Genomic DNA, 22,564 nt, shown 5'->3' with positions numbered 1-22,564 from the left:
CCACTGTCAACTACTCTATCCATTGAGTTGATTGTTCAATTCCCTACTTCCCTAACCAGCATTATCCCATTTCTCCATCCTTCACTCCTGACCTAACTTGATTTGTCTGAGGAAGATGATGCCAACGAAAACAATCATCCAGAAAGTGATAGCTGGAATGCTTACAGTGGAGGATTTTGAGTGGACATTCAGTCTCTCAGATGGAGCAGCTGAGTGCTACATACGAAAACAACTTTCCCAAGTAAGAGTTAACATTATCAAGGGGAGATGCCTGCAAGGACTTAAGAAATACACATAATGTAAATACAGAAGGGCAAGCATACATGATACTGAAGAGACAGACACAAGAACAGTATCATCAGCTGGCAGAGATGCTGGCTTTTACAGAAAGTGATGTTTTGGAATACATCATGCTTCCAAATACTTTACCTGCTCCATCTATGAGACTGAACATCTGACAAAGATCTTTCTGGGGTCCTCCAAAAACTCTGTTAAGTCTTCTTAATTTAGGACACAGGTCTGTAAGTGTTTAAACTAACCAAGCTAGTACTGCCATGCCTCATTCTGCCCTCTCCACTCCCTCCCAGACAGAACTTCTGTCCCCTTATCCCACCACTGAAACTTGTCCTAACCTGGAGTAAGCCTGTTTCAGGAATGTAACAAACAAAAGCTATTTACTTTCCTGTAAGGACAGTTCTCTGTTGGTCTAGTTTCCAAACTAGATCACCAAAGGTCCAAGTGAGTATCAGGATGAACAAATGAGAGTGTGAGTGTGCCCACAGACAAGGGCAAAGATAAGAGCATGGCAGCAACATACAAACTCAGGATGATAAGGACTACTATCACTTCATCCCAACATATTTTCAGTTATCCTTCACAGCAAGGCAAACTAATAAGAAAATTGGTCTAGGAAAAAAAACCAAAAAACCCCAACAAAAACAAACACCACAAAGAAAGGCAGATGTTATCATTTGTAGGCTAACACATATATACTCCACAGCTAAGTTCAGGTCTCAGGTAAAGAGCAGCTTTGTTTTCATATTTCAACAGGATGTAAGGAGGTCCACCTATGGTTTGGATTAATTTAATGAATGCTAGTGGAATCAGACACTACACTAGATGATCCGTTTCCAACAACTGAACTGCCTTTTCTTACATGTAGATCATCTGGAAAAAGCCTGAGCTAGTAGAGAGGATCAAGAGAACTTCCGACTTTGATTTGAAGGAGATTTTCCTAAGTTATCTAGAAAGATTGCATTAGTAATGGCCATTGAACACACTGAGCAACACTGAGCTTTTTTTAAGCAATAATACAATTCACAGTAAATTCCTTCATCTCTTGGCAATTACACTCACCTCATTCTTGTTGCCTTCATACGATGGCGCACACAGTAAGCTCTCTACCCTAAAAAAACTTGTTGCTTGTGAAATTTTTATCGCCACATCGTGAAGATGGGTACACTAACATTCTATGGATTTCTTGGTTTTATCACCTAAAAATGGTTCATTCTAGTTAATAACATCCCTCTCCTTTATCTCCCTGGCAGGAAAAAAATACAGATACAAAATTCTCCCATGTGCAAACTTGCCTGTGAAATAGTCTCTGTACACAACACACAAGTGCTATCTTTACACACTGACAGATGTGCTCATTCCTTACTAGAACAGAGATTTAACTCCCTAAGATACAGATGCTAAGGTACAAAGAAATCCTTGCCCATTCTTCATTGTGGACAGTTTTCCAAGAAGCCACTGGGAATCTGTTTGAATTCTATCACAGGTCTACAAGTCTGCAGTGTTCTCCATTCTGCTTCCTGGAGAGGAACTTCAAGAGCACAGATATCTAATTTACATATATGAGAATCCTCAAGAGACTCCGCTGGTTACTGCCATCAAGGATTCTTTCGTGGACAGTCTAGAAACAGTGTGAGCTAAAATACAGTATTTTCTCCAGTTTTCTGCATAACCTAAAGGAGATCTCATTAAACAGTAATTTATCTCAAGCGTTTAAAAAGATTTAATGACATTTTGAGTACTTTCTCCACAATTTCTAAACCTCTAACTGGATTCCCCACGGTAGCACTACAGAAAAACAGTAAGACAGTAAGATAACAGGGCAATGTACTTGATTAAGCATTCTACTTTTCTGATTCTCAAGGAGTGTTGGCCATGCAGCTGTAATAGAGCATCAATAACACATCAAGTTGCAAAAATTTGAGAATATTACAAAATTCAGAAGCACAAAAGGCACATTCTTTTCAAGTACCTGAAGTATAAAGGTGGTTTTTTTCCTCCTCCTTCTTAAATGCCTAACCTGTTTGATTTTCCTTCTAATTTCTAGGTTTTAAAGTTTTTCACAAATATTTGGATGCCTTTCACTTTCTGTGCACATAGTTCAATATAAAACAGTAGCTCTTTCAATAACAGACTTCTCTGCAAGATGATATATATTAACCAGGGAGTGGAAAAAGTCATAGATTTAAACCCCAGTAAGATCCAAACGAAAGAAGTAACTCCAATGGAGGAATTTAACATACTATTTCTGGAGCAAAGCCTATGACTGTACAAGCAGGGTGGTCCTATCCCACCCACTGAGCAATATGTCTTTAAAACCCTAGCTACGTGTTTTATGTTTACTTGCAAAGGCAAGTAACTTGCATGTGTGTTGGAATGTGAGAGATATGGATGAAACATGGAGAAGTGAGATGGGAGATTGATAATTTGACTGCTACAATTAAGGGGTGAATGACATATTAACATCGAGCAGCATGCAAAGAACACAACCCTCCATAACTATCAGATTTGTTTTCCTCAGCACTGTCATCCATAGCTAGAAAGATTTTTCTGTCCAAAGTTAGTTACACAAAACAACAAAATGGGAAAACTGATTTGCAGTAACAAGTTAGTACAATGCCACAATAGCTAAAGGCCCAACGGCTTGGAGATACTCAAAACTTGACTGAAAAAGGCCCTGAGCAACCTGAACCAAGTTTGTCCTGCTTGGAGCAAGGGGTCTGAACAGATGACCTCCTGAGATCACTTTCAAACATGCATTATTTTATTTAGGAAAGAGAAAAGACTGGGAGCCTGCTATAAAGAATATTAAAACAAAACCAAATACATTAAGCTGCTCTCTGACCAAATATATATTGATAAGGCACTTATTTCAACCAGCAACTTAAAAAAACTTTGCTATCTACTAGCCCACCAGACCTTAATTTTCCATACCTTGTAACTACTAAAAGTGTGCACTGTTGCTTAGATACAAACCTAAATCCCAGGAATTTTTTAGAAGTTGTTGTAGGCATTACTAGGGTAACAGTTCATAGTGATTCACACAGTTCCTTTACCAAATTCCTCTCTAAAGTACTTTTACTATTTTTTACACAAATGAATGCAACAAGCTCTATTTAAGTCAAAACTCCATTGTGCAGAAGAATATCACCTTAAAGGCAACAGGACCAACTCAGGCAATATACCGCAAAACCTGACATCCAACAGTTAATGGCCTTCCATCCAGAAGCAGCGCAACATGCATTGCCAACTCGCGAGTTCTCCTAAATTTATCAAAGAACAAGCATCGAGCTTTGTTTCCACCACCATGGTTTCCCTGCATGCTGAAATTCTTCCAAGAAATGAGGGTGAAGACTCAGGAAGAGCACTGAGAGGACTGATATATGACTACAGTGACTGAAATTTCAACATACAAGCTATTACAGCTCAAAGTAATTTCTCTGGGTGCCACCTTCTTTTTATCCATTAAACTATTTGGTCTAATGCTGAAGACTCTTTATTGAGAAGTTGAATATATCTTATTCTAGTCTCAGAATATAATCACTCAAATTTTAGGCCTCATGCCTTTAACTCATCTCAAACAGAGATGTACAGCTCTCAGTCTCCCCTCAAGCAAATAAGTTCAAGTACTTTCTATACCTCCAACTTTGAACATGTTCACAACTTTGTGCCTAGCAGTAATTAGTGATTTTAGAGCTTTCTCAAAGCAGAAACTCTGCTTCCTGTATTAGTAGGAAAGAAAAGTTTAGAAAAAAATATTTTAAGAGTTAAGAGCTGACACTAACGTTTATTACTTATTTACTTTACAAGACTGTCAACCTCTAGTGCCTAATCTAGATTTCTTACAAACCAACCCACTCTTGCATCTTCAGGGTCATTCCATTGTACAGCTATTGTCTACCAAGACAGCATTCCCACTAAACCTGCAGAGCCCTCCAAACCTCCTGCAGTCACAGATTTTTTGTCTCCTTTTCTAAAGTAGCCCTGCACTGGGCAAAACGCCCTGCACTGCCCACCTCAGGTCTCTACCACTCACATCTCTACCCAAAGGACAGGCTGACACAGAATTGTTCTTTTTCTTCCTTCAAATTTTTTAAATACTGTCCCACAGTTTACATACATCCCGAGATGCAGAAAACATTATCGGTAATTGCCTCAACATATAGCACTAACTACAGTATTATGCATCCTACTCCTTTGCAGAAGGCTTGTGCCTACCGTTATTTTTTCAGACAACACAAGCTACAGCTCTGCAGGCCAGGGGTTCGCCTACTTGTTTATTATCAATGGATATGTAAACAATAAATAGAAACAAAACCTGATAAATACTTGTACTTGTCATATACAGTACATGACTTGCTCATATTTCGTAGTACTGGGAGAAATCAGAAGTCTAAGACGAAATATGACTCCAGAGCATCACTTGGACTTTCACGTGAACAGTAATGCAAAGACAGGAACCATCTCTTCAGTCTGACACATACCTGCTCATCTCCATTCTACCATTTGAAAGAGACATTTGCAAAAATATCAAATTACTAGTTACCCTCTTGTTCGCAAACAGCATTCATCTGAAGTAGTATTAAAGAGGACAATTTGCAAATTGCTAGCTAATATACATTGTTCACACATGAAGAATACATACCATAGACACCAGCTTGATGCTCCAGTGACTAGAAGATGTAGAAGACTATTTTAGCCTTTTTTGAAGCCTGATTTTTAATTCTGCAGTAAGTACCAAGGCAAATATTAAAATGCTGTTATTTAAAAAAACCCAAATGTTTATGGATAAAGCAGACGTGAAACTATGCACACAGTAAAAAACAGGGAGGTTATTCTTATAAAGCTCTGCATAATGCAAACTAGGACACAAGTTTTAGCTAGTACACAAGTAATTAAATACAACTGCCACAAAATTCACCTACTAAGGCTCGTAAGTAACAGCACATCGCCCCACTTACAGCACACAGTTATAATCAAAGACAGCATGAACTCAAGAGTTTGTTCTTTTAAAGTCCACTGTCTGTTTTGCATTTTTTCCCCACCATAACATAGCTCTTTTTCCTCCCCGATTAGCAGCCTGAGGTTTTGTCCTATTAAAAAAACATCAGACAACTGAAGTTCATACTATTTCCCAACAGATTCAACTTACAACCCAAATTAGGCAACCACAAAGACAAGGAAGATCTCTTCTGTTTCCTTTAAACAAAAGACTTTTCCATTTTATTCCATACAGATAAAAGTGAAGAACTAATATAAAATTCTTGCTAACAAAGGGTTTTGAAGATTAACTACTGTATAAAGCTGAAACAAAAGCAAGATTTGTGTTATTTAATAAAACTACCAAAGGAAAATAGTCCAAAGAGAAAGCATAAAAGGAGGATCGGTGATGCAAAGCAGAAATAAAAGCACTGATTTAGGAAAAAAATTTAAGATTCATGACTCCAAAGTCACAAAGGAGAGCTCTGAAAGCAGTCAGGGGAAAACTGGAAGCTTCCCTGCTAGTAAGCAAGAAGATATTGATAGAAAAACTTCATATGAATCACTTCCTATGAGAAGATTGTTACAAGGCCCAATTTCTGCAAAGACAGCACTTGCACACCAGCTTACACTATGATGACCTGAATTCTTTAAGATAATTATTTTAGTTATAAGGATTCTAATATATTCTAATATTAATTATTTAATATCTACAGTCCCATAGAAGAAATATCAGTATAACTAAAAATTCTAGCAGATACCATCTTCGTTAATTTCTGCCCATAACCAAGTAATGATTTGAATTGCACCCTCAGTGGCAGCAAACCCCAAATTACATAGTTTTGGAATAAACATAAATAGTGTCTGTACCCATCTTTTTAAAGGTAAGTTTTGAAGAAAGCAGGAGAGGGGAGTAGAAAACAGAACCACTTTTTAATACAATATGGTACTACAAAACCAGCATTCAAGAAGAGCATGGTGAGCACTAAAAGTTTTTCCTCCAAAACTTTATAATTTGGAGGGAAAAACCTCAGATTTTTATGATCAGAAAAAGCAAAGGAAAACAGCTCTTTTTGGTTAAAAGAGGATGAGAGAAGTTGACTGCTATATTTTCATTCTTACCTTTATTAAATCTTTATTAACTTTCAAAAACCTTGCATACTTAGGGTTTTAATCGTCCAGTTATTTCCCATCACAACCTTAAAACTACAAGCACCCCCAAAGAACCACCAGAAAGCAAAGCAAACTTCTGCTGTTTCAACCAAAAGAGGAACATCCATACATTCTCCTCAGCACAGTGAAGAAATGTGGTTTTATTTTAGAAAGCAAAACAAACAAAACTCTTCAGCCAAAAAGGCTGGAAGTAAAAAACTGAAATTAGGCACTTAAGCATCCCTTGGTGAGAAGTGACGACTAAGTATTTTGGCAAAGCATCATTTAAATTTCACTGTAGATATTAGCATTTTTGGCGACTAAATTACTGTGCAAGTCTAATAGTATTTTGTAAAGACGTATTCATTAAAATCCTGACTTTTTTTTTTTTTAAACACTGCAGGATTAGGCTTTAAGGAGCATAGGTACAGAAGCTAAGGTATCTCCATACTCACCGCTAACTTGAAGGTAAAATCTGGCAGTGACTTTCCTGCATACAATGTGCTAGAAGTCTCAGTGTCCCAGCACGACTTGGACACCTGAACTGAAGTCTCTGGAGAAGAGCACCCTCTCCCCAGTGGAACATCTGAGAGCACGATCTGCTCCGTAAGCCTTCTATGCAGCTTGGACAAAACAATCTGATAATATTTTAAACCTCAGTTGTAAACCAGAGAACTTAAAGCTGCTCTTGCCAATCCATTTGAAACCAGCTGAGCTATAAGCTCTGGAAAATGAAGAATATCTTACTTTATTTTTCAATTTAACCTAAGTAAACTACAGTAATACTGAAAAAAAGCCTCTAGGAAATCCCAGTTAGATAGTTACATTAAGTGGATATCCAAGCTGCCCTCATAAGGCAGAAAACACCAAAAGTAATACTGGAATAGAAACTGATGTTGCTTTCTTACATGCATGTATGATTGACACTTTTTTCATAGAATGGTTTGGGTTGGAAGGGACCTTTAAAGATCATCTAGTCCAACCCCCCTGCCATGAGCAGGGACATCTTTCACTAGGTGAGGTTGCTGAAAGCCCCGTCCAACCTGACCTTGAACACTTCCAATGATGGGGCATCCACAACTTCTCTGGGCAATCTGTTCCAGTGCCCCACCACCCACACCATTCTTCCTTTTGTCCAACCTACATCTACCCTCTTTCAGTTTAAAACCATTGCCCCTTGTCCCATCACTACAGGCCCTGGTAAGAAGGATGGAGACAGACTTTTTACAAGCCCTCTAAGTATCGAAAGGCCACAATAAGGTCTCCCCAGAGCCTTCTCTTCTCCAGGCTGAACCACCCCAACTCTCTCAGCCTGTCTTCATAGGAGAGGTGTTCCAGCCCTCTGATCATTTTCGTGGCCCTCCTCTAGACCCGCTCTGTCTTTCTTGTATGGGGGTCCCCAGAACTGGACAGAGTACTCCAGGTGGGGTCTCACGAGAGCAGAGTAGAAGGTATTTATTTATTTTTAAGTCCACAAATTTATCTGAAAGACAAGCTTGCTGGGGTAAGTGCAAGAGTCTCTGACTGAAATTCAGTGCCTTATGTTAGTCAAAGTCAGTCTAGATGGCCACAGCGATCCTTTCCAGCCTAAAAATCAATTGTTTAATCATCATTTACATAAGTACATGTTATACTTTCAACAATACAGGTACCATTTTTCCAACATCCTATGCAAGCAATAAAATCTTCTGGCACATAACTCCTAAAGAAGATCTGTAAGAGCTGTACTGCTTCATTGACTTCCACCTAGGAAGAACTGTGACTAATTAAGAGGCTAATACACAAAAATATCTACAAAGCTATTTTGAAATGCATGTAATGCAGAAATAACTGATTTTGCTGAAGAATATCTTCACTTTGTCCAAATTACAGTTCCTATTTACCAACCTTTCTCATCCCAAAAAGAAAAAATATGAAAAGGACTAAACTTCAGTTTGATTAAGAATAGGACTATTCACATCTCATAGCATTATCCAAAGGGAAACAAACAGGGTTATAGGAAGTTATAAGGGTAATAGTTGTCATTCTTGGCAAAGAGCATTGGAAGATTTTCCTTGGCTACAGACACATTTTTTAAGCCAACTTCACATATTGAAATTACAGTTTTTAAAAAAGTGTTTTAAATTATATTTTGATTGGACATTAGGAAAGGATTACACTTGTACTTTAAAAACAATGACAGATTCATCATACACTATTTGATATCAGTTTATGTTCATCAACATCCTTCCATCAAGCTCCATATTTTGGTACTCATTGCAACACTGACTGATGAATACAGTATATTCCAAACCTAATTTTATTTTTGCATACAGAATAACTTCTAATTAAAAGTATCTCAGCTGTGCAGAGAACATGCAATATACTTGTATGTATATATTTGTGTATATATTGTCCTCATAATAATGAACAATGTAATATTGTGAACTAAGCACATTTTTAAAAGGGATGCAAATAACAACCAAATACATGTAGCACTTAACCAGTAAAATACCATGGTGAAAACAATCTTTGTCTCATAATTACATTTTTCAAGTAGGATCATGCAGATCTCAAAAAAAAAAAAAAAAAAGAAAAAAGATCACAGGAACAGGATTTGTACGCTGTGCATAATATTCAACAGGTTTTCCTGAATTGCACTTTTAATATCAAAACTTCTTTGTTGTCTAGAAATCTGTTTATGTTGTTAAGGTTTTCTGCAGCTTTTTTATATCTGAAGATGGATATTTCTTAGACTTATCATCGAGATGCAGTACATGAACTGTTCTTCAAACTCATGAAAGAGCATAACTATTCAGAATACTTCATAAAATGATGTAAGTTACCAATGTCTTACTAGATGCTGCTAAATCAAATGTAGCAATACTGTTCATAAAACAAGTGTAAATTTTTTCAATTAACAGACTAACCTTGTATGTCCTACAACAAATACTGCACTATCATAGTAAATCCAAAGACAGGTGATTTTTTCAGTCAATTATAGCTATACCTGCCCCTTATCAGAAAAGTCAAAGGTATACTCTGTTTTGTTTGAGTCTGAATTTTTTGGTATTATATACAGTGACACACATGACTAAAATTTAAAACTATACTTTTTTCGTGCGACTTTACACAACTGTGCTTAGGAGGAATAGCATAAAACAACAGAGTACATCTGGGGAGGGGAAGGACATCACAGCTGTATCAAGAAAATTAAGCATCTACAGCTGCTTCTAGACCCTTTTTTGAAACTTCTTCATCAATCAATTGCCCATTTAAAATATCAGAAAGCAGCAAAGTCATATTGCTAACACACTATAACGCTATCCAAACCACCAAGGCTTACCCAACAAATCTTATAAGTGTACAAGCTGCTGCCCTGGTTGACTCAATACCAACTTCTTTGTGTCTGTAGTAAAAGGAAGGTTTTCCAGTTATCTTCACATTTTGATTGGATACACAGTGCAGAAACTGCAAAACAAGACTTCCATAAGGAATTTCAAATGCAGCTTTGAAAATATGCTGTTGACTAGCCAGAAGGATCATTTACTAAACAATGCTGAGCTAAGAATTTATTTCATAACATAAAATAGTACATAATTTGGTCACAATAAAGCTGCTTATTTTTCTTGAATTTAAATAACTTCTATATATTATTTAAAACATGAAGTATTTATCTATATCTTTCTTTCAAGGATTATTTTATAGCAAAAAATTAGAACATTGCAATGGTATCAATATAAGATTAAGAAAATGAAGCTTTCAGAGAAGTGGAAAGAAAGACCGGATGAAAACAAAGAGGTGAAGACAACAGTACAGACAAAAGTTCATTGATGTTTTGCTTTAAGGAAAAAAAAGGAGAGCCAAGTCTTACTGTAATTTCTTCATCAGTAACAGGAAAGGAAACAAATTCAGATCATTTATAGTTATCTAAATATTTCTACTATTTTATGTAATATATGGAAAGAGATGAAAAAAATCAGGAACCAAGAGGCAATTCCTAAAATGCCCTGAACCTGTATGTCCATGGCTTTTCACGTTCCCCCCAGCTACCTCCAATTCATACATAGTCCTCCCCCGTGCCTGCACCAGTTCCTAAGTCAGCTGGGATCAGCTATCTCAACAGTAAGATTCCCATGCACCTAGCATGCTGCCAGCCACCCCGAGGAGCACACAACCACCAGATCACCTGCTGGTGTGACCACACCACAACTCACAGCTTGCAGAACACCCAAAGTGTCTAACTCTCCAGTGCAATTCTGAACAGCAATCGGGGCAAGTGGGTGAACCTACTGCATGGATTACGTCAAAAAGAAAATCGTACCAGATGAGCACACACAGTCCTAAGAACAGCCCATGGTGTTTTAAGCCCAGCATCTGCCTGTGCAGCTAGACTGCTTAGACAGAACTCTGCATCGTTTCTCTGAGCAACTACATGTCTGTGCCCTCACAGCTGTATGGGGTTGCCATGCTGAAATGGGACGCTGGCAATCCCATACAACAGCACTGTCTTATCTTCAGCCTGACAGTTTCTCCATTTATCATCGCGCTGCCCTTCCCGGCTCTTTTTTCCAGGCTCCTGGAGGACAGGATGCTGTTTCAATAGTCATAGTAGGAGAGTAACTGGGATCTCCCACAGCAACAGTGGATGTAAATATCCTACTGATAACAATAACCACTAGGAAGGATTTCAATTCCTATTTAACCTCTACATTATGGTTCCATGCACCTTCTTCCAGGTATCTCACATGTAGCCAAGAGTAGTCACCTGGCATTCACTTGCTTTTCTCCATGATCCTGGTAGTCCCAAGACAGTTTGAATTTTGGGATTCCACTCTGACAGCCAAAGGCATATCACATATGCCTACCACTCACAGACCTCCAGCAATGCCAAACCAATCACTCGCCAACCCAGAGCTATCTGAAGGAGCGAGTTCCAGAAGACAACTGCAACCCACTGCTTCTCCAGCGCTGTGGTCTTCCTCATGCCAACCAAGGACAGAGCTGTGCAAGGTGCTCAGGGCCTTCCCACATGAATTTGTGTTCCAGAGTCACCGCTGCCTATCACACCTGTGTACAATTTTACCGTACTGTAATTACGTCCTCCAAAGGGGCAGCATGCATCGTTCCTCTGCTGTCCAACAACAACATTAGAAGTCCTGTCTACTTCATTTCAGAGAGTGTTGCTCCAACACTGTGTGAGTTTTACAAAATCCTATCATGGAAGCACTTCTGTCACATGCAAAGCAGGTCATCCGACAGACCCAGCTGTGCCCACAGCTGGGACAAACCCAAGTCAGAAGAGCCAAGTTTTGGTGCCTCATCCAGAGCATTCACAGGCTAGAACTGCTCCTTCACAGAGGTCAAAAGAAGGACAAACAGACTCATTTCCACTATAATGCAAACCAGCACTTCGAGCAGATCCAGCTGAGAGGATGCTGAGAAGCCTGCGATACAGTCCTTACTTAGCACGAACCTGAAAGCAGCAGGATGTGCTCACAGCATAGCAGGAGCAGACATAACCCAAGTTTCTCAAACACAGTACAAGCTGGCAAAGTAAGCCAAGAGAAACTTCCAGGTAAAGAAAACTCATTCCAGCTCCCATAAATCCCACAACTGGCAAGTCCCACTCTCAGTTAGCCAGCAGTTTCCAGTACTTGAATGCTGGCCAGAAGGTAATCTACCTAAAAAAGTAACCTCTGTGCTTGGCATATAGGTTTCGTAAAATGCTGTTACATTTGTAATCAAACCAAAAATGGTTTTAAGGTATTTATTAACACTGGAAAAGCACTTCATCCACATAAAGATTATAGGTGTCCTAAGAAATATTACACTATTAAAATTACAAGTGAAAATTGTACTAAATACAGATAAGTATTTTTGTTCTCAAATAACTGCAACTTCAGTAAAATCATCTTCTAAATGTTGACTTAGGTGGGAAGATAGATTGAGAGAAATATTTCCCATCAATAATTACATTAAAAATAATTCTGATTTTTTTTTTAATGCTTGATTTCAAAACATCCATTGTTACACATTATTTTAAACTGAGGTTGCGAAGATACTGCATAAGCAAGAGATACACACATCCTTTATACAGGATATCCACGTAGCTTTCAGAACAGAAGTGTAATACATTCCCTTAAAATTCTCATTTTTGCGTTTTAGTTTTTAATCTCTCCCCTAAAACATAAATAGATAAGGCAACTCTTTATATCACCTATTAAAATTGTTTTTATTTTCTTCGCTTTATGAATATTGAGTATTTTTTAAAATAGCAACAAGAAACTTAAATACACGGACACCCGCCTCAAATTTCTGAATCCTTTCAGGAAAGAACCTGTGGCTGACTAAGTAAATTTAAAAATATATATGTTTCTGGAAGAATAATTTCCAATCTCTATATTTCAGAAATTAGTTATTATGATGTACTGATACCAACCCAGTCCCTTCCATCTGAACTTTAGAGAAAGTCAGTTACGTTTCTTCTTAATAAATGCTTTCCCTTAAAACACGTATGTTATTTAAGGAACTATATAGGAAACTCCTCAAGCATGCTACTTTTCCTGCGACATCTAGAAACAAGCAATGCCCTCTGCTGTGCCGGGCATGGAGGTTCACCTAAATCCGAGCGCAGCATCCCTGCCCAGATGCCTCGGCGGGACCCGCAGCTGGAAATCTCTGCTTCTGAACAAAGACTATGTTTCTGCTCATGTCACTAATCTCTGACATGCACCTGATGGTTTGTACCCTGTTACTATAAAGTGAAAAGGTACCAACAGAGAAGTTTTATCACACTGTGACACATATTGCAGACCAGTGGCAAAGCTATCATAGTGATAACCCATTTCTACCTAAAAATATATTTGACAAACTGCATGACTTTTTTTTAAAACATTTTTAGGCTATTTATAGTTCACAATGCAGGAAAATATACAATTTATTCTCTATTAGTTACTTCATTCTTACATTTTCTTCAGCTAAGAACGTAGCCCAAAAACCACCTCTCTACCCATATCAACAAAAATCATCATGTCCTTCCTAAAGGGCAAGGTTTCCTATTTTGCTAAGCAGGCAGCTTCAATCTGCAAATAAAGGTAACACCTAAAGCATTTCCTGTCCTTCTAAAAGATTTCTTTAAGCAATTCCACAGAGAAGAAAAGAACTTTAAACTTGTCTTTTTTCTGTTCAGTTTAGAAAGCAAAAAACTTAGACATTATAAAAATGCAGAAGGAAAAAGCAGTAAGCAAGCTGCCTGCTGTAGACAAAGTTAAATATCATGTGGGTTTATCAGAATATTTTGCTTACCAAGTTGCTAACTTTCTAACAATTTTAATCAACATTTAAGTGCCAGCTCTGTAAGTTTCACTATTTGCAAAACAGTAACAACAGAACTGTAAACTAAAGGTGAAAAATGAAACACAAAACCCTAAAAAATTACCAACCCAGCACAGATCACCATCAGACAACTATGAAGCAAGGTCAGCAGTACACATTTGCTGCTGTGCCCAAAAAACTTAAAAAGCTACCCAGGAAAAATATCATCATGCTTTTTGAATCATCTTGGACAAACGCATGTCAACACGCCCATTTATCAAGTTTCCTAACATTTACCTAAAATAAGCCACTGCCTACCAAACATCATAGCATTCATCCGGTTCCAAAAATGAGGGAAAAACAGCTGACATAGGAAACCAGTACAGAAACATCATCAAACCTCTCTCCCCCTCCCGCGCAAAGAAACAGAAACACTAAGGAGCCATATAACATCTCTGTGCTCTTACAGGGTGTAAGTACACCAAAAGCCAGGCAGCGCTTCCCATCTGTCTCCTTGCCAGCAGAGATAAGGAAGACAAGCTTTCCTCTGGCTGCAGCTCAGGTAAGGGATGAGCAAGAGCACATTCCTCCTGCTTAAAAGAGCAGATCCTGCAGATGCATGGCACCCCAGAAAGGGACTGCAGCTAGAGCCACCGCACCCTCTCCTGAGGAGGGCGTGTTGCTCCCCTTAGAAGGATTTTCTCAAGAGGTCTTCTAATGCTTTGAGTTTTTCCAGCAGCATCCAGTACATCCTCCCACAAGTATTACCCAGCTTTATGCCACATTAGCATTAGGGTTGCTCCCAGCTGTGGAAAGTTTATTTACCAAATAACACACTTCCTAGCAATCAAAAATCAGTTCAAGTTGGTGAAAAAGTGATTTCAGGAAAACTACACAGAACCAACAGATTACACTGCAAGTCAGACCCCTTTAATTTTCCTCTGGTTTCAGTATGCCACCTTCCACTGCTAACTCATTCTCAGCAAAACCCACTCCCTCTGCACACTCTTAAAAGAGCAAACAGTGAATAATCATCAACCACGCTTGGGCTCACCGAGCGCTTTGCTAACTGGGCTAAGAACAGCATGAAAGTAGACTCATGCAAATCTTACTTCATCTCATTGTTATGCTTTTAACATCACTGTGTCACTGCAAAGCAAGCTATTGGTTTTCCTCTTGTTCAAGTGAGAAAGTAGTTCAGCAGAGCATACAGAAATCCAGAGTTGTAGTCCAGCTCTTCATTTTACGTTCCCAGTTTGATTTCTGTATTGTATTATTTATATTTGTAAATGTAATTCCATTTGGACAGGATGTTGTGAATACTATATAACATTAGAGTTAGTTCAGAACCTTTAAAGGCTCGATGACAATTTATTTATAGACAGAAACAGAAAAGGACATGTTCCTAGCTTCTCACTTCAACAGAAAGGAGAAAAAAAAAAAATCAACCCCCAAAATCCCCAAAGTAGCATTCAGTATCTTCTACAGCTAGATCAACTGGATCTCTTCCCAAACCCTTCTGTGGACACCCCCTTGGACACCACCTGAGCCAGCACCCTGGGTTAGACAGACCTTCGATCCTAGCACAGCCAGCCTCGTCAGTGTGGATATTCAACGGAAAACAGTGTTACAGATTACACAGTAATTTGGCATGTCAGGTACAGGATTCAGTGACTGAGACATTTCTAGTTCTACACTCCCAGTACTAAACCAGTCCTGCAATATTAATTCACAGCATTAATCTCCATATCCTACCGGGCACGCTCCAAGTAATCCCAGCCCCTGATGTGGTCAAACAGAACTGGAAGAGTTAGAAAAAGAAGAGTGACAAGGATGAAGAGCAGCACGGAATCACTTCCACCTTAGTAAAAAACAGAGGTCAGGGTTTTTCAGCCTGGAAGAAATATTCCAGGATACATTAGTACACATGCACTGCTTTTTTCTGTGATTCCCGAGATGCCTGTTAACGGCCACTGTCACAACAGATAATGTGGAAAATCAGCATGACAAAAATCAATGCAACAGCCACAGAAGGTGACTTTTTTTACAAAAGTTCTACATGCATTTTACCCACTCACACTCATTCTTTCACAAGTTTCATTCACTCACATTCTCATACCCACAGACTCACAACAACAAAGTGGGCTGGGCAGGACCATTTGGGTGCAACACCAAGGACGAAGGATGCCCGCTATCAAGGCCTCACCACATCTTTGAGATTCTTCCTGTTTGGCAGTGATGAACTAGGTTTTGGACAAATCTTTTACACCCTTCAGGAGTCAACAGTTGTTTACAGCGTGGTCCTGTGCTCCAGAATCTCACTTACCACAGCGTCAACAAATAGCAGATTACTGCTCACTATCTATCTCTTCACATTTGTTTTCATGGTGGAGTAACAGGAAAACAAATGGCATATAAGATATGATACAAGCCTGTTGCCCTCCTCCTGTTGTTTGGAAGTAGGGCCTGCTCTTGACAAATCACCTGTACTCCAGGCTTATCAGAGTGCAGGCCTTCACAAGAACATCATGATCCTCAATTTTACTCCCGAGAACAGCATCATAAAATCATAGAATCATCCAAGTCCACCACTAAACCATGTCCTTAGGCACCACGTCTACAAACCTTTTAAATACCTCCAGGGATGGAGACTCAACCACTTCCCTGGGCAGCCTCTTCCAATGCTTGACAACCCTTTCGGTGAAGAAATTCTTCCTCATGTCCAATCTAAACCTCCCCTGGCACAACTTCAGGCCATCTCCTCTTGTCCTATCGCTTGTTACTTGGGAGGAGAGACTGACACCCACCTCGCTACAACCTCCTTTCAGGTAGTTGCAGAGAGCGATGAGGTCTCCCCTCAGCCTCCTCTTCTCCAGGCTAAACAACCCCAGTTCCCTCAGCCGCTCCTCATAAGACTTGTTGTTCTCTGGTTTTCCATGTTAACATACACTATTCTTTCAACCCTGCCCTGCTGTTTCTTTTGACTGCCTCACACACATGCATTTCCACACGTGTTTCATTCATACCAGCCTTCATATTACCACTATAAATCTCTAGAGTACTAGCCCAACAGGTCTTTGGTCTGACCCGCTAAAATTGTTTTAATTAAAGATTTTCCACATCCTCCCTGCCTGCAAAAGCCAGCATACAGTTTTACCCACAGAGCTGTACCTTGCATTCTACACACCCAAAACTATTTGTACACTTTCTATATTAGATTTTTGCAGGAGTACGTTAAAAGAAAAGCATAAGAACCGTCCTCCAGGATATTTAGTACACAGGTTGAAGGGGTGAGAAGAGAGATAAACACGCGAAAGCAGCCAGGTAGGCAGGCAGAAGGGCTGTGCACGGAGCCGGCGTTCAAGAAGGTAAAGCGAAGCCGGTGGGGAAGCACGCCGCCTACACCGGCCAAGAGGCAGAGGAAGGCGGCAGCAGGCCCGCGAGGAGGCACTGCAGGGGCGGCCCTGCCGGGGCAGACAGGCCAGAATCGCCCCCGGCCGCTGCCCCGCCCCGGCCCGGCCCCCCCGCCGCGCCCTCACCTGCCGGGGGCCGGTGGCCGCGGTACCGGCGCCCGGCCGCTCCTCCGTCTGCTGCGGGAGGGTCCCAGCATCCGGCGCTCCCGCCGGTGGGGCACCGCCACACCGCCTCACCGCCGGCAGCCGCAGCCGCCACGGCCGAACCCCTGCCCGGCCGGCGGCAAGGCCCCAGCTCGACGCCGCCATAACTGTCCGCGTGGAGGGCGGAGCGTGAACTCTGACCCCGCACCACCCCCAGGTCACCGGCACGCGACGGGCGCAAGCGCACCGGGCTCGGCTGAGGCGAGGCGGCCGCCATCTTGGCTGAGGGACGCTGGGCTCCGCTCTGCGGGCGGGAGGCGGCGGCGGGGCCGCTTCGTCCTGCCGCCCCGGGGGGGCCAGGCACGGCCCGGCCGCTCTTGCTGGAGGAGGAGACCGGGCTGGCCGCGGCGCCCGCACTCTTCCGCCGGTCTCCCGCTGAGGCGTGCCCGAGGCGGCTTGCGGGGGTACGGGGACAGCGCAGGGAGAGCCGCCCCCGGCCGCCCGCTCCGTCCCGGGCGGGGTCGGAGAGGCGGGGCGGCCCGTAACCGCCGCGTAGCCCGGCGAAGGGGCGAGCACCCATCCGCAGGGCAGGCGGGTGAGGGGAAGGAGCGAGACCAGCGGCCCCCGCCGGCCGCGGCTCGGCTGCGCAGCGGCCCGAGGAGGCGGCCGGGCAGCCCTGCCTCGGGGGACGGGAGACGGGTGCCGGCTGCCACACGGACGCGCGCCGCTGGAAGTAAAACTTAAATTGCGACAGCCGCCCTCAGGCTACGTGCACTCGAGGGGAGGGTGCAGGCAGAGGAAGGTGCAGCGAAAGCTTATGCGAGGCTGCAGCTGCAAAGCCGAGTGTAACGCGTGCAGACCCAGCAATGCAGCTGCGTGGCCTTAGGAAAAAAATTCTCTTCCTTCGTAACCCAGAAAGCCCAAGTCTGGGCGAGATAACCCTTCTGTTCATCAGTTAGATAAATAAAAAAAGAACCCATACAAGAAGGATTATGTTCCAGAAGGACCTGCCCTACATAGTATTGACCCTATAGAGGAAGAGTGCCACCCTTGCCGTGTCATTCCAATCCCCATTCCTTTGTTACGGTGTAGCTGTCAGAGGCTGAGAGTATCTCTCAACCCATTTTCTAAACTTCCCAATGTAATCGGGACAGTAATTTTATGTAAGCCACTAGAAGTCAGCCTGGGCCTAGCCTTCTCTAGAAGTGCCAAGCTCATCGGTGCAGATTCCTCCTAGTACAGTAGAAGGTATCGGCACTACTTTGAAACCGAATTTAAAGAAGTGTTTCAATTAGAAATAAAAATTTCTTACTTATTTATACAATCCTCCATATTCCTGGGACAATACATTCCTCACATACAGATTTTTATTAAGCTTCTCACATGTAATTAAGCATATATACTACATTGGACATGCTAACAAGGTTGTTAGGAGCCAACTTTTTTTTTCCTCCAAACACCTGTAGTGGTTGAAGTTTCATGGATTTCACACAAATGTTTCAAAACTTGTTTCCAGTTCTAAGCACAGTGATAAAATACTTGCCAAAAGTTCTAACCATATGACACCATGTGCCAGAAACATACAAAATATGAGAAATTTGAAGAGTACATCAGATAAAGCAACACGTAGGAGAACATCTTGTAAGAGCTGTGCTGCAGTATGACACTGTGCACCTCTCGAAATAGACTTCTGGGATCTTAAACAGGAATAGGGCTGCGAGTGGTACAAGCCTTTAACACATAAGAAAAATAAGACAGTGTAGCAGACGTCTTTGATGGTCAGCCTACAAGGGAAACAACGTTAGCATTTGACAGCAATTCTCTTGATGCCCAAAAAAGAACCACTTTTGTGCTCAGGCTTATTCTTACAGTCCATGCTTTGTTAGTGTAAATGTGACACCACCATGTGTGAATTAAGATTAATCTATTCACGACTGATCAAAAGTTCAGAAGGGTGTATCTTACCACATTAACATAATGTACAAAAAACAAGACTGAAAATGTCACTGTAACTGAACCAAACCAGCACTACTAAGCATTTTGCTTCCATTTGCGATGGTCAGAAGTTTCCTAGGTGGATAATCCACAAAAATCAGTAAGTTTTCAATGTTATGTATTACCCTATCCGCCTCTGTTGTATGAGGAACACACTCGTAAGACAGTACGTTCCTACCCATGTGTAATCCTGCTATGAATAACTTGTTTAAAGCCTGTTGAAGCAGAAGTCCTTTCTTTAGCTGGGAGTGATCCTCCTAGTCTGTCCCGTGCAGGCAACACTTAACCGAAATAATCACAAGGGAGTGAAGTAACAAGCTTCAGTTTGGCAGCAGCAGTGGATTCATAATGATTAAGTTAAGCGGTAGTTACAGATTCAAAAGAAATTATGTATCCACAGTATATGTACAGTATAATTAATTTCTCAAAAGAGGGTTTTTTTTCATTGCTATATTTTAAAGGTTGCCTTCAAATTACAGATAAGTCCTTTAAATGCTTGAAAGGCATAAAAATTCCCCTACCCACACAAAACCCCAATCAATGTATTTTAGTTTCAAAAATATTTTGAACCCACAAACAAGCTTGGTATCAGTTAATCTGGTAAAACAACTACGTGCTAAATAAAAGCACATCTGGTGGAAAGAGCGCAAAGAATGTTACAAGTGTGCTTAGTTTTTGCTTGCAGCATCTGGCAGTGGGTAGCAGGACAGAGGCAGGAATCTCAGTGGGTCTCCTCCTGTGTCTGTTCTGCAATAGTTTCTGTGGCACTGGCATTGGCAGCAGAGTTGAGAACTTCTCCGAAGTCTCCCCCGGCAGGTTTGCTTCCTCCAACTTTAGACTAGAACACAGACAGAACCTCAACATAAAATTGCAGTTATTTTGCATGCCAAACATGGTTAACTGGATAAAACGCAGTACCTCTGCATGAAAAAGGTTAATATCTCTTTTCAGCAGAGCAGCTTTTCCAGGGCTGAGCTACCTCTACAATACTCCAAAGACAAGTCGTTAAGTGTCATGCAGAAAACAATCACCAGCAGCAGATTAACATAGCAGTCTCCCTTTGACTTTGAGATACACAAAGCATGCAGCAGCCCCGATTCCAGGGAGTCTGAAGGTTGACACACCCTCAGGTAAAAATGGATACAGGTCTGCAGCCTTTCAAGCCACTTAAGCTTTGACAGATTCAGAGTTAAAACTCGCTTCTGTATTGCTCAAGAAAGAACCTTGAACAGTTTTCAGTCTCAGCAGCAGTTCTGGAGATCTTCAGTGGAGCATAGCAACTATCTTACTTTCTCCAGGTAATGTGTTTGCCTTTTCATTTCCCTCTACAGTACATACCCTGTGGGAGGGCAGGAGTGTTAACGCCAGTTAGTTTGCAAGGGAATGCCTAGTTCCCCATGCTATCACTTTTGCATGCTTCTCATCCAACCCAGTGTGCCCACGAGAACAGTCAAATCTGGTTCCAGTTACATGTATTCGTTATTTATAAAGTGATTTTTTACCTGGAGAAGCTATTAATGGTTGTTTCTAGCACTTGAGGCTTTTGTGAGTAAATTTAAATTAAGGGACAAAGACCTAGCATATTTTATGCCAGAAATAAGAGAAACATCCCAAGCTATGCTCCTGTGTAAGAAACTAGTCCTTAGGAAGGCATGGAAATAAAAGCCTAGAGCATTTTGGATACCTAATACCAGGTATGTTATACTAGCTGTTTGTGCAGGTTAGCTAGCTATTAGTCCTTCTAGTTAAAGGCATCCTCCTGTAAGAGGTGCAGGAAGCCCATTTTTTATTCTCAAACCATTAGGCAAAGAAACCATTTCCACAGTACTTAAAAAGATGTCATCTAAGCACCTTCAACAGTTTATCGAAAACTAAAAAACAGGCTACCCAGAGACCACTTAGTCTTTTCTCTGCATCCACAGCTCCACAATCACCAAGGCGTTTTAGTAATGCTTACCTTTAAGTTTTCAACTTTTTCCTCAAAGGATTTGAAAGTAGGAGAATTTCTAGGAAAATAAAACAAGGAACCACAGAATTAAAAACCTATCTGGTTAGTCTATAAATATCAGAAAACAAGCAGACAGTTGCTTTTTCCAATGTCAACATGAGTTTTGTTTGTTTGGGGCTCTTTCCTTGTTTTAAGGGTAGCCTGAAAATAGTTTAGATCTGGATCTCCCCAAGTACTACAAAACTAAAATTCAAACACACTCAAGTTGCAGTTCATTTGTATCTTTGGCAACTAAGCATTGCCAGGCTCAGCGATAAGATCTTTCATCACAACATGGAAGGGAGAACTAGCAAGTATTTTAGGTTTAGGTTATTATTCCCAATGATTTCAAACAGGTTTCTGGCTTAAAGGATTTGTTCAGAAAAGCTTAGTCATCATTTCTGGTTAGCCTAGTACATTATTGCTGAAGAAAGCTTGTCATCAGAGTTTTTTCACTTGCTATAGGAAAACTGGTTTAATTTAATAGGCTACGTGTTCAATTAACAAAACATGGTTCGCAGTGGCATTTTCTGCTTACATGTTAAATTCAAAGGAGACTCCCCCTTGCCTTTTAAGTGCTGGAGACAGCTGTGATTACAAATGATAAGTTCTGCATATGAAGAGCAGGACAGCTTGGGATTTTCAATGCTGAGGGCCAGTATATTATTTATTAGGGTCAGAAGAGTGGCTTTAATGCTCCGACTAGTTGTCAGTGCCATTTGCAAATTTGTGCAATAGCTTGTACACCTTTTCTGCCTTTATGCAGGATGGAAAAAGCTTGCCTTCAGTGGACCAGGACTAAGGATTCGTAGCAGACTCAAAAAAAATTACTATATAAAAATGAAAGACAGGAGGTTTTTTTTCCAAAAGAGGTGTTAAACTTCCCTTCCCCCTTTGCTTGGTAATTGTGTAGGTCACCCACACTTAGCAGCACTCTTTCATTTGGGAAAGCACACAGTGACATATATATACCAAACCAGACTCTCTCAGGAGATGGAGGGACACATCTCCTTGCTCAGGAGATGGAGCAAGGGGAGAAAAAGGCAAGCACTCCAAGTCAGCAAGAGACTTTTTGTGAAACCACAGTATTTTTTACACACTTTCATTGTTCTAAAACAGATGCCAAGCTATTGCCTTTTAAACTTGGAATCATTTAGTAGCATTACATTTCTAACAGGCAGGGAAAAGTTGTTATGGTTGTCCAAACAGCAGGAAAGTGCACTTGGTCACATTCTAGATGTGCGATAACCACCACCATTAAGCAGAATAAAACAAAGTTTATCCTATATTTTAGTACAGGAAA

The 22,564-nt window shown here is 40.9% G+C and overlaps 1 protein-coding gene across 4 annotated transcripts in view; it reads right to left on the bottom strand.

Annotated features, from left to right (window-relative positions):
* Positions 1 to 18,577: 18,577 nt before the first annotated feature.
* TPD52 (tumor protein D52) overlaps positions 18,578 to 22,564 on the bottom strand; it is a 40,283-nt gene continuing 36,296 nt past the window's right edge. For all 4 annotated transcript variants that reach the window (XM_076329508.1, XM_076329505.1, XM_076329506.1 and 1 more), the window contains 2 exons: positions 21,232 to 21,280; positions 18,578 to 20,112 (listed from right to left, as the gene is read on the bottom strand). In XM_076329508.1, the coding sequence (XP_076185623.1) occupies positions 19,996 to 20,112; positions 21,232 to 21,280 (166 nt within the window). In that variant the 3' untranslated portion in view covers positions 18,578 to 19,995. The remainder of the gene's footprint in view (positions 20,113 to 21,231; positions 21,281 to 22,564) is intronic.

Source organism: Aptenodytes patagonicus, chromosome 2 (genome assembly GCF_965638725.1).
Source record: "Aptenodytes patagonicus chromosome 2, bAptPat1.pri.cur, whole genome shotgun sequence".
In the NCBI taxonomy this organism is placed as follows: domain Eukaryota; kingdom Metazoa; phylum Chordata; class Aves; order Sphenisciformes; family Spheniscidae; genus Aptenodytes; species Aptenodytes patagonicus.
Note: the sequence above shows the minus strand (reverse complement) of the source record. Positions and strands in the feature narration are given on the sequence as shown.